The sequence below is a fragment of the Drosophila suzukii genome, chromosome 2R, assembly GCF_043229965.1.
Source record: "Drosophila suzukii chromosome 2R, CBGP_Dsuzu_IsoJpt1.0, whole genome shotgun sequence".
Classification (NCBI taxonomy): Eukaryota; Metazoa; Arthropoda; class Insecta; order Diptera; family Drosophilidae; genus Drosophila; species Drosophila suzukii.
This window is the reverse complement of record NC_092081.1, coordinates 347,579-361,186: the sequence shown is the minus strand read 5'-3', so window position 1 is coordinate 361,186 and position 13,608 is coordinate 347,579. Positions and strand designations below refer to the sequence as shown.

General features: G+C 45.2%; 1 protein-coding gene across 1 annotated transcript in view; it reads right to left on the bottom strand.

Moving 5' to 3' along the window:
• Window positions 1-2,008: 2,008 nt before the first annotated feature.
• LOC108005676 (mucin-2) overlaps window positions 2,009-13,608 on the bottom strand; it is a 57,862-nt gene continuing 46,262 nt past the window's right edge. Inside the window, exon 3 of the mRNA XM_036812972.3 lies at window positions 2,009-8,554. Within this exon, the coding sequence (XP_036668867.2) occupies window positions 2,557-8,554 (5,998 nt within the window). The 3' untranslated portion in view covers window positions 2,009-2,556. The remainder of the gene's footprint in view (window positions 8,555-13,608) is intronic.

The following is a 13,608-nucleotide window of genomic DNA, read 5'->3' as shown; positions in this document are numbered from 1 at the left end:
GCAAAAGCTATGAAGAAGGTTGTTATTGTCGACGCCCACAATAAGTTCATTTTGCTCTCCAAAAAACAAGCTGTAAACAATCTTATTAGATCCCTGAGCTCGAGCAAGTCTGAAGTTTTTTGTAACCCAGTACGTTTTGTATCTGCTTTGAAAAACCTCAGAATTCACAGCTAACGAGTTTGCGGAGTAGATGAAGGAAAACGGCATAGAACACGTGTTTACGTGTTTCACATGTACATACTTCGACCAATACATACAAAACGCAATTTATGAATTTAATCAAAGACGAAGAATAAAAAGCCCGTTTTTTTATCACAAACAGGGATCAAGAAGTATATGAGGTATAAGGTAAAAGGAAAATGTATGGGATACTTAGACAAATTAATGACACGAAGACCTCTTTATCAACAAATTTAAAAATTCTTATTGGGAAAACTAAGCTGACACCACTACTATTCTATGCAGTCGAAGTCTTTGGAAATTCTGATGCTACTAGCCAGCACAAACTCCTTGTAGCCTTCAATAATGTAGCGAGATATATATGTTCGAACCCAAAGATACTCAACATGACCACACCCAACAAATCATCAGTAGCCAAGTTGGGAACAGTACCAGGCGCTCAGTAGCACTCACTGCAGACTAACTCACCGTCTCACCGACTCAACGGCACACTGACGCGCCAATGCAGTCGGCACATATTGCAGTTTTAGCTGAGCCAGCTGCACCATAATAATAATTCCCTGACCTACTTTAGAATATAGCTTATTTCACTAATCATTACACTAAGCTTCCGTGTTCCAAGTAGTATATAAGCAGGAATCAAATGAAGAATAAATCAGTTATCAACACACTTCTTAACTCCGCGGTTCTACTTCCTACATCTGGGAATAGGGCTCGTAATACACTATCTCAACTAGCAGCTAACCACGTTAGCTCACCCTCAGCGCAGCTCCAGCATCGCCTGTGGTCCGGCATCGCAGTAACCATCGTTACCATTGCCGCGACGCGATCGTCCTGCCATCAAAGCGTCCCCGTGCCAGCGACAAGTGCTTATTACCCCTTGTTCCGCGGTGTGACACAGAGTGTCTACTTCGGTTAGGCACAAACAATATACTTAATCGCAGGGGCACAAATCGAATCTCTGATGCAACTTTTAAAATTTTTGATATGCCGCTAAAAGTCTGGATCGAGTACAAAACACTGTACTGTTGCACAATGTAATAACAACTTACGAGCCAAAATATCTCTTTAGTAAACTAAAATTCAGCGCTTCCAATAGAACAAACAATCTAATTTGTCAAAAAGTAATCTATGCTGAGAAACACTTTTTTATCTGTGCTGTACGTTCTTGGAAAAAACTACCACATCCAATAAAAACGATTAAGTCTGCCACGCAATTCAAAACGAAATTACACACACATCTTCAAAGAAGTATATAATTTACAACAAAACTTAGTCTTTAAGAACTTAATGTTTCATATGTCAAATGTCCTAGTTTTAATGTCTTGTATTATAACTATATAGTTAAGAAAATTGTATTATGTTAATAAAGTAAATTAAATTGTGACTAGCGCACTAATTTATAAGTATTCTTGTACTTATAGCATTAGGAAGAATGAAAACCTAATTAAATAAATAAAAAATGTTTTTGAATGTGGAGTGAATTGAGAACCAGAAGAGGCGTGATGTACTTCGTGACCTTCTCACAGCATAGCCTGTAATTTTATTGTTACTTGCAGTTATAATTATAATTATACAAGTTCAAGCCAAGTTTCGCCCAAAGGGATTTCTGTCAAACCTCAATTATAACATGGTCAGATATGAAAGCTCATATTTAATTTCGGTGTTTTCGTGCGCTTTAGTAATCAGCGTATTTAGCAGAAAAATTTTTTAACGAAGATAGTCCGATGTTTTTTTGCTTACTGAAATTTACTAGCACGGCATTATGTATTAGGAATGTTGTCCTTACCTGCCTTGAACAAATTAATCGAACGGGCATTTGTTTTTGTAGCATGTATTTATATTTACTTGTTTCCATTTATTTTTTAAGCTTACATAATAGCATACATAACTTGAAGTCTGCGAATTCGTAAGGTATATTTTTCTAAATTACATTTCCTCGATTGTGTTTAATTTTCGATTGCATTCGCATTCACCGCCTATATATTTGTTTAACATTTGTTTGCCAAACGGTGGAATTTTCTGAGAACGACTGTAGTAAAATGAACTTTCGTATACCATGCCGCAATGGTACTTTATGTGGCAAATTAAATAAGCCAGACAATTCGAGATACGTTTGCAAAAACTGAATTTAAGCATTTAAGATAATTGATTTCGTTTTTTTGCGCGCAGAGAGTAATTGCAGATGCCTTTGGCAAATTCAAAAGTGTGCTGCGCATCAATCTCGTATCGGGGAATGTCGGATGCGGGATTAAGGCACAGCATGCAGCGGTAGTTAAGAATAATATTAGCATTACAAGTACAATATAAATTCACTAAGACATATTCAAAGAATTAACAAGAAAACGACCCACAGTTCCTAGTTTTGGTTCCGCTTCACGGCAGCAGGCGTGGGTTGAAGCGCCCCATGAACAGGATCATGCCCGTTGGGTTGTGGCGCACGAAGTACAGGAAGGGCTTGTCGAAGCGAAGCCGCGGTGCATCTGGGACGCGAGCCTGCCGTGGACGGAGAGGCAGCGGAAGTTCCAAGTACTTGGGGTCCAGCAGGTCGTCGTAGAAGCCCCGTCCCAGCGTCGAATCCTGCGCAAATGAGCCGAATTCAACGACTGCCTCCGACGAGTCGAAGGCGTCGTCAGTGGCGTCCACGTCCTTGTTCCGCTTGCGCAACGGTGGCGCCGGGTACATTTCTACATGGTGATGCTCGGAGATCTTCTCTTCACCGCAGGTGCTGAACGTGTTGATCTGGATCATGTCGGATAAGAAGATATCGCGGCCTCCTCCGCCAGTCAGACCACGTAGGTCGGCCAAGTCCGACTTGAAAAGGCCGCGCAGGCCCATCTTCTGCAGACCCAACGAAGAGTTAACAAACGAGCGGTGTGAAAAGCGCGGCAGCTGTACCTCCATTTCTGGTTGATCCGTTAAAGAGGTAAGAAGACGGCTCCAGGCACGCGACTTTCCGAAAGCCTTTTCCACCAGGTTGCGCTCCAGCCGGTCCAGGTTGTCCATCGGCGAGATAGAGCTCTGGCGGCCGGGCATCACGTAGACCGTGCTAACTGTGTCTTGAACTCGGCCGAAAGCCACAACGGTAGCGTCCAGACTATGTTCGTATCCCGCCAAGAAGCCAGATCGGTACAGCACGGCCGGAATGGGAACGAGCCGGCGCTGGCGGACCATGGGGTGCACTTGGAAGAACATCTCTCCATCGCGATCCGCTGTAGAGCCATGCGAGCAGTCTGTCTGGAAGAGATTGGCCGAGACCGTGGCTAGTGGCCCGTTCACCCAGACGCTGTTGGTACGCAAATACTCAAGAACCTTCCCCATCGTGTGGCGCTTTACCAACAGGTTAGTGCGGCGTCGCACGATGTCGTTAACCACATGGAAGTTGACCTCCTCGACGTGACCGGCGTACAGCTGCTGGGTTTTCTCCTTAAAGAAGGGCAGTATTTTCCCGTTGGCACGATCGCTGAAAATCTCACGTACGAAAGCAGCTGTCGCGATACCTCTGTCCGTAGCCTGTTCCACTGAGTTGGTTATATTTTTAAGTATCAGGTGTGGGTTGAAGGTAACCATTTCGTCCAGCTTTAGGATTTCGTTCATCTCCCCGGACGTGCTTCCGCGTGCCCCTAGAAAGACCATTGAAAGCATAGAGGTGAGGGCGAACGGGGAGATGACCAGACTTCTGGCTGAGCTGATTTTCTCGGAGGTAATGGCACGCCAGTAGCTGAAAGCCAGCTCGTTGCAGAGTCTGGCAAAAGGTTGAAGATCCTCGTCCATTACCACGGTTGAGGCCTCAAGCCCCTGGGAGGATTCAGGACTAGGAGCTAGTATTACGGGTGGTCGTGTCGATTGCGTGGAGCTTGCCATAAGTTTAGTCAGCAAGAGAGGTCGCTGGGTAGGACGCTGCTGGGTCAAAGTAGATGAAAATTGACTATGGGATAGAGCCTGTGGTTGGGCTGGGTCCATCTTGTTGGCATTGTAGGGAAGCTCTTTTAGCGGCTCTAAGTCCACTTGATTGTAACCACCCAGTAGCGAGGACTGAACGTAGTACGAAACCGGCTTCAGCGTGTTCAGTCGCTTTGTTGTGGGTGGGGAAACACTGTAAGTCGTAAAAGTAGTTGTCGAAGTAGTGGGCTTTGTAGTAGTAGTTGTTATTGTTGTGCTGGGCAGAGAGAAAGGTAGTTGGAAAATTACTTGATCCTCCTCGTCTTCTTTATCCGCCTGATCTCCTCCCTGCTGTCCATTGCTAGGCAATGTTACCTTATAGGTATTCTCTTTGGGCTTAGTCACGCTTTTATCCTCACCGACCTCTTCTGTGTTGGATTTCAGCGGCCTCACCACACTCGCCGTCGTTTCCCCTAGCTTCACGTAGGGATCCTCATCATCTGGCTGTAATACTTGAGCACTTGTTACCGCCTCCTCACCCTCAGCGTCATGTTCTTCGAAAATAACAGTAGTCAGCTCGTCGGAATTTTCCTCAAATGACTCGTCGTTCAATTGCAGCGACGTGACTGTGCTCTTTTCGATTTTTTCAGTGACCTGTTCGGAGCTCAACGACATGTCCGAATCCGAAGAAGCCAAGGACATGTCACCTGGAATTGCTGTGACCCTCACTTCAGGCTCCTCCGGATCTTCGCTGGTCGGTGACTCATATTGTGGTTGTAGTTGGGCGTCCTTCGAGGCGCTCTCCTCCACAACGGCTGCTTGGCCTTCATCCGGCTGCTGTTCTTGCTTTGTTAAGGATTGATCTTCCTGTGCTTCCTGGTAAACATTTGTCGCTAATGTTGTCTTTTCGCCCTCATACAGTTTCGTGGTCAACGCTGACTCTGCCATCGTTGTAAGTACAAGCTCTGGCTCTTTTTCCGCCTGCTGTGCATTTGTGAGCAGCTCGGGCATTTCTTCTGTACTTTCCCTGTATGCGTAGCTTTCAGGGATGTCACTTGAGTGCGTGGTGTACTTCTCGCTGCCGAAACCCTCTTCTCTGGAAGTTGTCCATTCCTGGCTGCGTTCATCTGCCGGCTGTCGCTCGGTGGTGATGATAGCCTTAACGATATTAGTCTCGGTGGTATCTACTGTGGGTGTTGTAGTGGACGCCTTCTCCAGGGCGGAATCAGGGTCATACCCAAAGGATTCTGAAGTTGGCTGCTCCTCGACTCGTTCGTTGAAAAAATCTTTCTGCTCCTCATCTTTATCTTGCTGTTGCTGCGCATATATCTGGGAAAGCGATAGAACTGGAATCCGTTGAGTGCCCGTCTTTTCATGGATCGGACTTGCAGAGAAAGATTCCGAGTAGGTTGATTCTTGTTTGTATGGTTCATGAGGCTCTGTAGGCTCCGCGGTATTTTCTGGTTTTGGCTGAAGCAAGAAAGAAGTATTCAGTTGGGCGAAATTGGTCAATCGTTGTGAATCGTATATCGGCTGCTCCCTTAGCGGGGAAATGCTCTGATCCCCCTGAGCTATCTGCTGGATAACATCAGACATTAGGAATTCAAGCTCGTCCTTAGTCTCGCTTAAATTTATAGGGACATCCGAGAAAAGCGAGTTGCTGCCATCCACTAGTGTGGAGGCGACAGTGGCCGCCTGCGTCTGAAAGTTGGCCATGGATATTTGGTCCGTGGGCCTAAGCATTTCCAAATTGAGTTGGTGCACCAGGTCAGCGATCATGGGGGTAACTTCAGTACTGTCAAAATCGGACACTGTGCTGCTCTCGGAGACTGGAAGCCTCAGCGTCTGTTCAGTGGTAGCCACCGATGCATTCGCCCCATCCTCAGCCTCCACTGACTGTGGGTTATTACCGCTAAGTACGTTAGGTTCGTTAGCCTCCGGTATATGAACAAAGATTGGTTCCACTAAAGGCTTATCCGTAATAGCATCCAGTTCTTCCAACGGTGACATTGGCGTTGTGACCAGAAACTGTGTCTGTCTGGGCAACTCGGTGGTCTCTGGCTCTTCCTGGATCTGATTGGTTTTAATGGGCAGCAGTGGTTCCGGCTTCCTCGTAAAGAACTGTGGTCTAGCGGTGATCACCACAACGGGGGCTTGCTCCTCGTCATCGTCATCAAGGCTGCTTAGCGTAGTCTTCGCTGCTAGCTGATGGACCTTAGAAGATTCTTTAGAGTCGGTAAAATCTTCCCCTTCCTCATTGAGCATCGTGGCCAAAGTGCTGCCACCGTAGTGGGAAATAAGGGGCTTGTTGTTTGTCAAAATTGTGGTGGGTTTTGAAGAGGTAGTTGAAATTCCAGTTGTAGTAGTCGTTGTTTGTGCTGAGGGCATGACTGCTACCTTCTTCTTACTGGTCAGGGCATCCATCTGCAATTTGCTACCCGCGTTGCCATGTCTCAGAGGACTCTCAGTGGAATCTTTTTTCCCCTTATCTGTGGTGGAAAGGTCTTGGGACAGCGACTGCAATATTTGGTCCATTGAGAGTATCTGTGCGGGTGAGAGCTGTGGCGCTGGAGATGGTGATCCAGGGTGCAACTGTTGTTGGAGCTGCGCAAGCGAAGGCAGTTGGGTCTTCTTCAAAGGCGAATCAGGACCCGCAGAATTAGCGAGAATACTAGTCATATTTTGAGGGGCGTCAGATACAGAACTGGGCAGGGGATAGTATAGCTTATGTGTGGTGCTCGATGAGGAAATTACATTAAGCAATCCATAGCTCTCGGCTTCTGCCTCCCCAGCCACTTTAGTCGACTCTGTTGTTGTGATGTGCACTGGCTTCGCGTGGAATTGGTTGTGGTGTTGACTGGATGGACGGCTAGCGGGCCTGTTGTGCAATTTTTGATGGTGCAACGCAAGTGGTATCGTTGTGGATTTAACAGAACCAGCTGTTGTTGTTGTAGCACTGGCTGCTGTTACTATGGCTTCTAATGTTAATGTCTGCGGCTCTGTTGATGTGGTTGTGGGAGCCTCTGCTGTTATCGTTGTTGTAGGGATTGTGGTTGGGGGTTCTGGAGTGGTAGTGACTAGATTCTCTTCTGGCGGCTCTGTAGTTGGGGCCTCTGGAAGGGTGGTCACTGGCTTCAAAGTCGTACTTGTAATGGCTTCTGGTAATGGCGTCGTGGTCGTCGTGGTAGAAGTTGTAGTAGGCTTGGTCTTTTTTTGAGGTCTATGAGGTCTGGAAAAATTCAGAGTTCCGGCAATTTGCGCCTGTGGTGCAGACGTTGGTTTGCGCTTTGTCTTCGATGGCTTGGAGCTGCCGGCAGATGATCCTGTACCTGGCGTTCGTGTGGGTTTCCGTTTCTTCTTTTTTTGAGTAGTCGATGGAGGTGCTTGGGTGCTTGTGGTCGTTTTTTCTATTGTTTCAGGCTCCCCCTGGGTGAAGGGCTCTGTTTCGGAATGTGGGGCTGGTGTAGTTGTTGTTGTGGTGGTTGTCTTCTTCCTGACCTTCTGTTTTCCTCCGGTAGCCTGGGAAGTACTTTCGGCACCACCGTTAGGTTTTTTCACGCGTTGAGGCTGTGTCGGCTTGCGCTGAACACTCACCGGCTTCTTGGCCAGTTGATGGGTAAAAAAAATCTCGGTGGTCGAGGGGGCGCTGCTCGAGGAGGTGGGCGTGTGTATTATCTCCTGGTTGTTGTAGAATACTCGCCGCGTTGTTGTTTCTGGCTGTCTTGTAGTGCTCGGTTGCTTCTGGTAGATGGGCTGCATGTGAAGAAGCTCGAACTCTGGCATATTAGCAGCAACCTGCTGATATTGCTGGATACCTGTGTACACGGAGTCCATGGGATCTAGCTCCTCCTGCACTACCTGAGGTGTAACCGGGGTGGTGCTGATAGTGGTGGCGGGCTTTCGTTTTGTGACCTGTTTGCGCTTAGAGGGCATAGGCTTTTTTGTGGCTATCGTAAGTGGTAATGGCGCTCTGGTGGACGTCTCCAGCAACTCCGACTCGGGAGTCATAATAATCTGCTGCGGTCGCTGTTGTGGAAAGATATTGTCCCCTGTATTTCCGAAAATGGCAGGCAGTATTAGGGACCAGGAGGAAAAGACGTCAGGGGTATCCAGAATAGGAGGAAGAAGCTCCCCAGAGCTGTTCTTTGCTGAGCTGGATGCAACCTCCTTGTTTAGCACGTTTTGCACGCTGCTTACAATATCTTGAACATTTTGGTCGGGATTGTTCTCAGTTAGAGCGGCCGGGTGAATGATTGACGGTCCCTCGCCGTCTCCATTGGCCACGATGCTCTGGATCTCCTGCATGGTCATCAACCGCTTGACCAACTCGCCTTGCTCGTCAAAAGTGTAGAATTCGTAGCGGTCTGGGTTAAGAAGAACGATTGGACTGGCCACTTGCAAGGACGGATGCGGTTTAGGCATCTTGTTACCGAGGACATCCGTGAACTGAGGTTCATTTCCATCAAGAACAACTGACACTGCCGGGCTTGCACTAAAAAAATGAAAGATTGAAGATAGATTGTAGAAGATAATTAGGTACGGTAAAAAGAGTTTAAGAGTTTTAAGAGTTAAGTGTAAATGGTCTTTAAGGATTTTGGGCAGAAAGAAAAACAAGAAGAACGCAAACGACAAGTGCTTCGATACCCATTACTCAGCCAAGGGCAGCCAAAAGGAAATAGACATATTAGCAGCTTAGTAAAGCGCCACCTACACACAATTTCAATATATGTTAATGTGGGCGGCAGACTTAAATGTTACAGGCGTTAGAGTGGGCGTGGCAAACCTTTACAGGTCAAACGATAGATATTGACGAAACCAATACATTTTAGTTCAAATTTGTATTCTACCATAAAAACTGTAAGTGCCACAGTTTTGAGCCGCTTGTAGGCGTGACAACATTTTTTTTAGTCACTCGATAGGTGTTTTCGAAAGCAATACTATTCAGCCGTAGGACCTACCGTTTTCGGAGGCTTGTAAGCGCTAGAATGCGCTTTGGCAAAGAGCGTAACCAAATATCGCTGCGTACGGGCTTGAGGGCATTAGAGTTGGTGTGGCAGTTGTTGTGGTATTGACGAAAGCAACATATTTCAGTTAAATTTGTTTTCAACTTTAAAACTGTAGGAGCCATTGCATTAGTATAACAAAGTTGCGCTGCGTACGAAGCTAAGGAATCTAAATCTAATTTCCCAACTTTCTAGCTCGGACAGACGGAGAGATGGACAAGGCTAGATCGACCCTGCTAGTGATCCTGATCAAGAAAATATATACTTTATGGGGTCGGAAAATCTTTCTTTTACCCCTTTTGGACCTTTCCCCGAATACGATACACACTTTTACCCTGCGAGTAACGGGTATAATTACCAAATTTCAAGTTAGTTAACTGGGTTCGGTTTTATGAAACCAAAAATTTTTTGCACGAATTGCATCTATACTTTTTATTAAAAAAGGAAAAAAACGCTTTAGTCGTTGTCGTCGACTATTAGATACCCCTTACTCAGCGCCACCTAACGCCACCTAGCCTATAACACCAACTAGATCATAGCACCCCTAGCGGGTTAGTGGCGTGGTATTATATTCTATAAAATAAATAAACTATATTAAATTTATGTATTCGGCACGCTACAGCGGAAAATTTACGTGTAGGTAAATAAATATTTACTGTTGCGGGCCGAAATCATAAATTTAATAAAGTTTATTTATTTTATCGAATATAATATCATTTTTCGTCACAATTGTTGATATCAGAAATTTTTGTTAAGAGCGCTTTCGCCACTACTTTTTACCTCGTTAGGAGGTGTTTTTGTTTGATTTTTTATAGACTCCGAGATCTTCGCTGAAACACACTTGCTCTGCGCAGATAGCCCAAGAATCTGCACCCCAAGTACCAACACTCTAGCTGTTACAGTTTCCGAGATCCCTGCTGAAACACAATTGCTCTGCGCAGATAGCCCAAGAATCTGCACGTCAAGTACCAACAATCTAGCTGTTATAGTTTCCGAGATCCCTGCTGAAACACACTTGCGCTGCGCAGATAGCCCAAGAATCTGCACGTCAAGTACCAGCACTCTAGCTGTTACTCGTAGAGTAAAAGGGTACACTAGATTCGTCGAAAGTATATATATTCTTGATCAGGATCACTAGCCGAGTCGATCTAGCCATGTCCGTCTGTCCGTCCGGAAGAACGCTGAGATCTCGGAAACTATAAGAGCTAGGCTATTGAGATTTGGCATTCAGATTCCTGAGCTTCTTACGCAGCCCAAGTTTGTTTTAGCATCGTGCGACGCCACCTCTAACGCCCACAAACCGTCCACCACTGAGGCTTCTACAGTTTTAATGCTAGAATAAAACTTTTAACTGCATGTATTGTTCTCATCAATACCTATCGATTGAAAGTTGGCCACGACCACTTTAACGCCCACAAACCGCCCACAAACTTCAAAAAATCGTAAATATGAACGAGGATATCGCGAATACTGTAAAAAAATATAGAATTCGGATTTCAGATTTCGATTCCGTAGCCTTGAGCGCAGCGCAAGTTTGTTACGCGAATATGCCACGCCCACTCTAACGCCCACAAGCCGCCCAAGCCTGTGCCGCCCACAATTTTCATGCTAGATAAAAAATTTTAACTGAAATGTATTAGTCCCGTCAATACCTATCGATTGATCCAAAAAAAAAGTTTACCACGCCCACTTTAACGCCCACCAAGAAGGCCAGAGTAACAAACCGCGGCATATGGTCGAGATCCTTTGCTGAAGTAGTAAAGGATCGGAAGGTCATTGGAGTCATCGACCAGAGCGATAAAGACGGAAGGATCCCAAGGAACCAATAGGGTCTGGTTAGACGGGCCCTTGCGTCAGTGGCCTTAAAAGTGCTGGACGAGAACCCAGGTCCGCCACCCGAATGCACAGATGCAGGGTGGTACCAGGGCAACGTTAAGTTGATCGCCTGTGAAGACGAGAGGTCGGCAGCACTTTACAAGGCTGCCATTAATAAGGTCGGCGAGGTCTACCCCGGGGCCAAGCTGGCAGTTTGCGAGGCCGCAGACATCCCGTCTCGACCGAGAGCGAGCCCTTGGCTGGAAAGGAGGCACAGGCAGGTGGACTTCTACCTGACCCAGATCCTGAGTGGTCACGGATCCTTCCGGTCGTACCTGAAGAAGTACGGACACGACACGAGTGACGGATGCCCATCCTGCGGCTCTGGAATCGAGGAGGACGCAAGCCGCGTCCTATTCGAGTGCGTGCGGTTCGTAGAGGACAGGGCCGCCCTAGAAATAGCGACCGGTGTCAGCACTAGCCCCAGCACGCTAGTGCCAACCATGCTAAGAGACCAAATGGAGTGGGACGCGACGGCCAAATTCTGTCTGCGTCTGTAATGTTAAAACTCAGGATAGCTGAGAGAAAGAGGAGAGTCCTGGACCCGTGAGCTGCCGCGGTTGTGCGAAGGATTGCTTTGCGGCCGTACCGCACAACTTCTGCAGTTTACGCCCATATGATTTCTAAATGTATATTTATTAGTAGTAGTAATAAAAGAAAAAAGGAATACAAAAAAAACCCATGGCAACGCATTTCGCATTATGGATTCGCATCGACTGCGCCGATGATTTTGACGAGGCATCTCTGCAAGCAAAAGGGTTATAATTCTATCGCATATCGTCAAGAAGTCACTTCTTAGTAACTTCTGCAAGATAGAAACACGATAGAACACATTTTACAACACACGATAGATACAAAAAATATAACTTAAATGTAATAGTCTCATCAATACCTGTCGATTGACCCAAAAAAAAGTTTGCCACGCCCACTCTTACGCCCACAAACCGACCAAACCTGTAGCGCCCACAATTTTCATGCTACAATAGATACAAAATTTAAACGGAAATGTATTAGACTCGTCAATACCTATCGATTGACCCCAAAAAAATTTGCCACACCCACTCTAACGCCCATAACGCCTAAATCTGTCTACCGCCCACATAACCATATACTGAGGTCGCTGGTAGGTGGCGCATTTAAATCTCGCTTTACTGCTTGCATACCTCCATTTCTTTGGTCCCTTTAGCTGAGTAACGGGTATCTGATAGTCGAGGTACTCGACTATAGCGTTCTCCCTAGCTTTAGAGATTTCAGTTGTATAGTTTTGTGTATCCCCATTTTCAAAGACATGTTAATACTTACTAATACGAACGCAATCCCCCTTACGGAATTTACTTGCAACAAATATTTTCAGGTGTTTCTAAGATGTTTGTAATATTTGTTTTTCACTGGAAGTATGGACATTACTTGGACTCATTTTTATACCCGTTACTCGTAGAGTAAAATGGTATACAAAATTCATCGGAAAGTATGTAACAGGCAGAAGGAAGCGTTTCCGAACCCATAAAGTATATATATTCTTGATCAGGATCAGTAACCGAGTCGATCTAGCCATGTCAGTCTGTCCATCTGTCTGTCCGTCCGGATGAACGCTGAGATCTCGGAAACTATAAGAGCTAGGCTATTGAGATTTGGCGTGCATATTCCTGAGCTTCCTACGCAGCGCAAGTTTGTTTCAGCAATGTGCCACGCCCACTCTAGCGCCCACAAACCGCCCAAAACTGTGGATCCTACAGTTTTGATGCTAGAATAAAAATTTTAACTGAAATGTGTTGTCCTCATCAGCTCCTTCTCAGCTGAGTAATGGGTATCTGATAGTCGAGGTACTCGATTATAGCGTTCTTCCTTGTTTAACATATTACCTTCTACGCTTGGAAATAACATTTTTTAATTCTGAATGTCGAGTTTATTTTTATCAAATCGGACGACTATATCATATAGCTGCCATAGGAACGATCGGAAATGTGGAGGGAAAATAATGTGAAACAAATTGTAGCTTTGGTGTTTTTTAACATATAACCTCCTAGGCTTCGAATTCGTTCTGAGTTTCGAGCTTAATTTTATCAAAAATCGGACGACTATATCATATAGCTGCCATAAGAACGATCGGAAAATTGGTGGGAAAAAAATATGAAACAAATTATAGCTTCCGTATTTTTTGACATATTATTTAATAATATTGGAAATAATTTTTTTTTTGTATTTTTGAATTAAATATAATAATTATAACTGCAAAAGTATAAAAACTTCGGCTTGCCAAAGTTAACTTCCTTTCTTGTTGCCCAATAACTTTGTTGCTGTTGCGATCCCGACCTTTTTATACCCTTGCAGAGGGTATATTGATTTCTGTCAGAAGTTTGCAACGCAGTGAAGGAGACGTTTCCGACCCCATAAAGTATATATATTCTTTATCAGTATGACTTTACGAGTCAATCTAGCCATGTCCGTCTGTCCGTCCGATTCTACGCAAACTAGTTTCTCAGTTTTAATGCTATCGGGCTGCAACTTTCTCAAAAGTCTTATATATTTTGCAGGTAGTATACAAGTCGGAACCAGCCGGATCGGACAACTATATCTTATAGCTCCCATAGGAATAATCAGAAAAAAAAATTTTAAAAAATTATATCTTCTACGCTTGGAAATAACATTTTTTAATTAGTTCTGAATT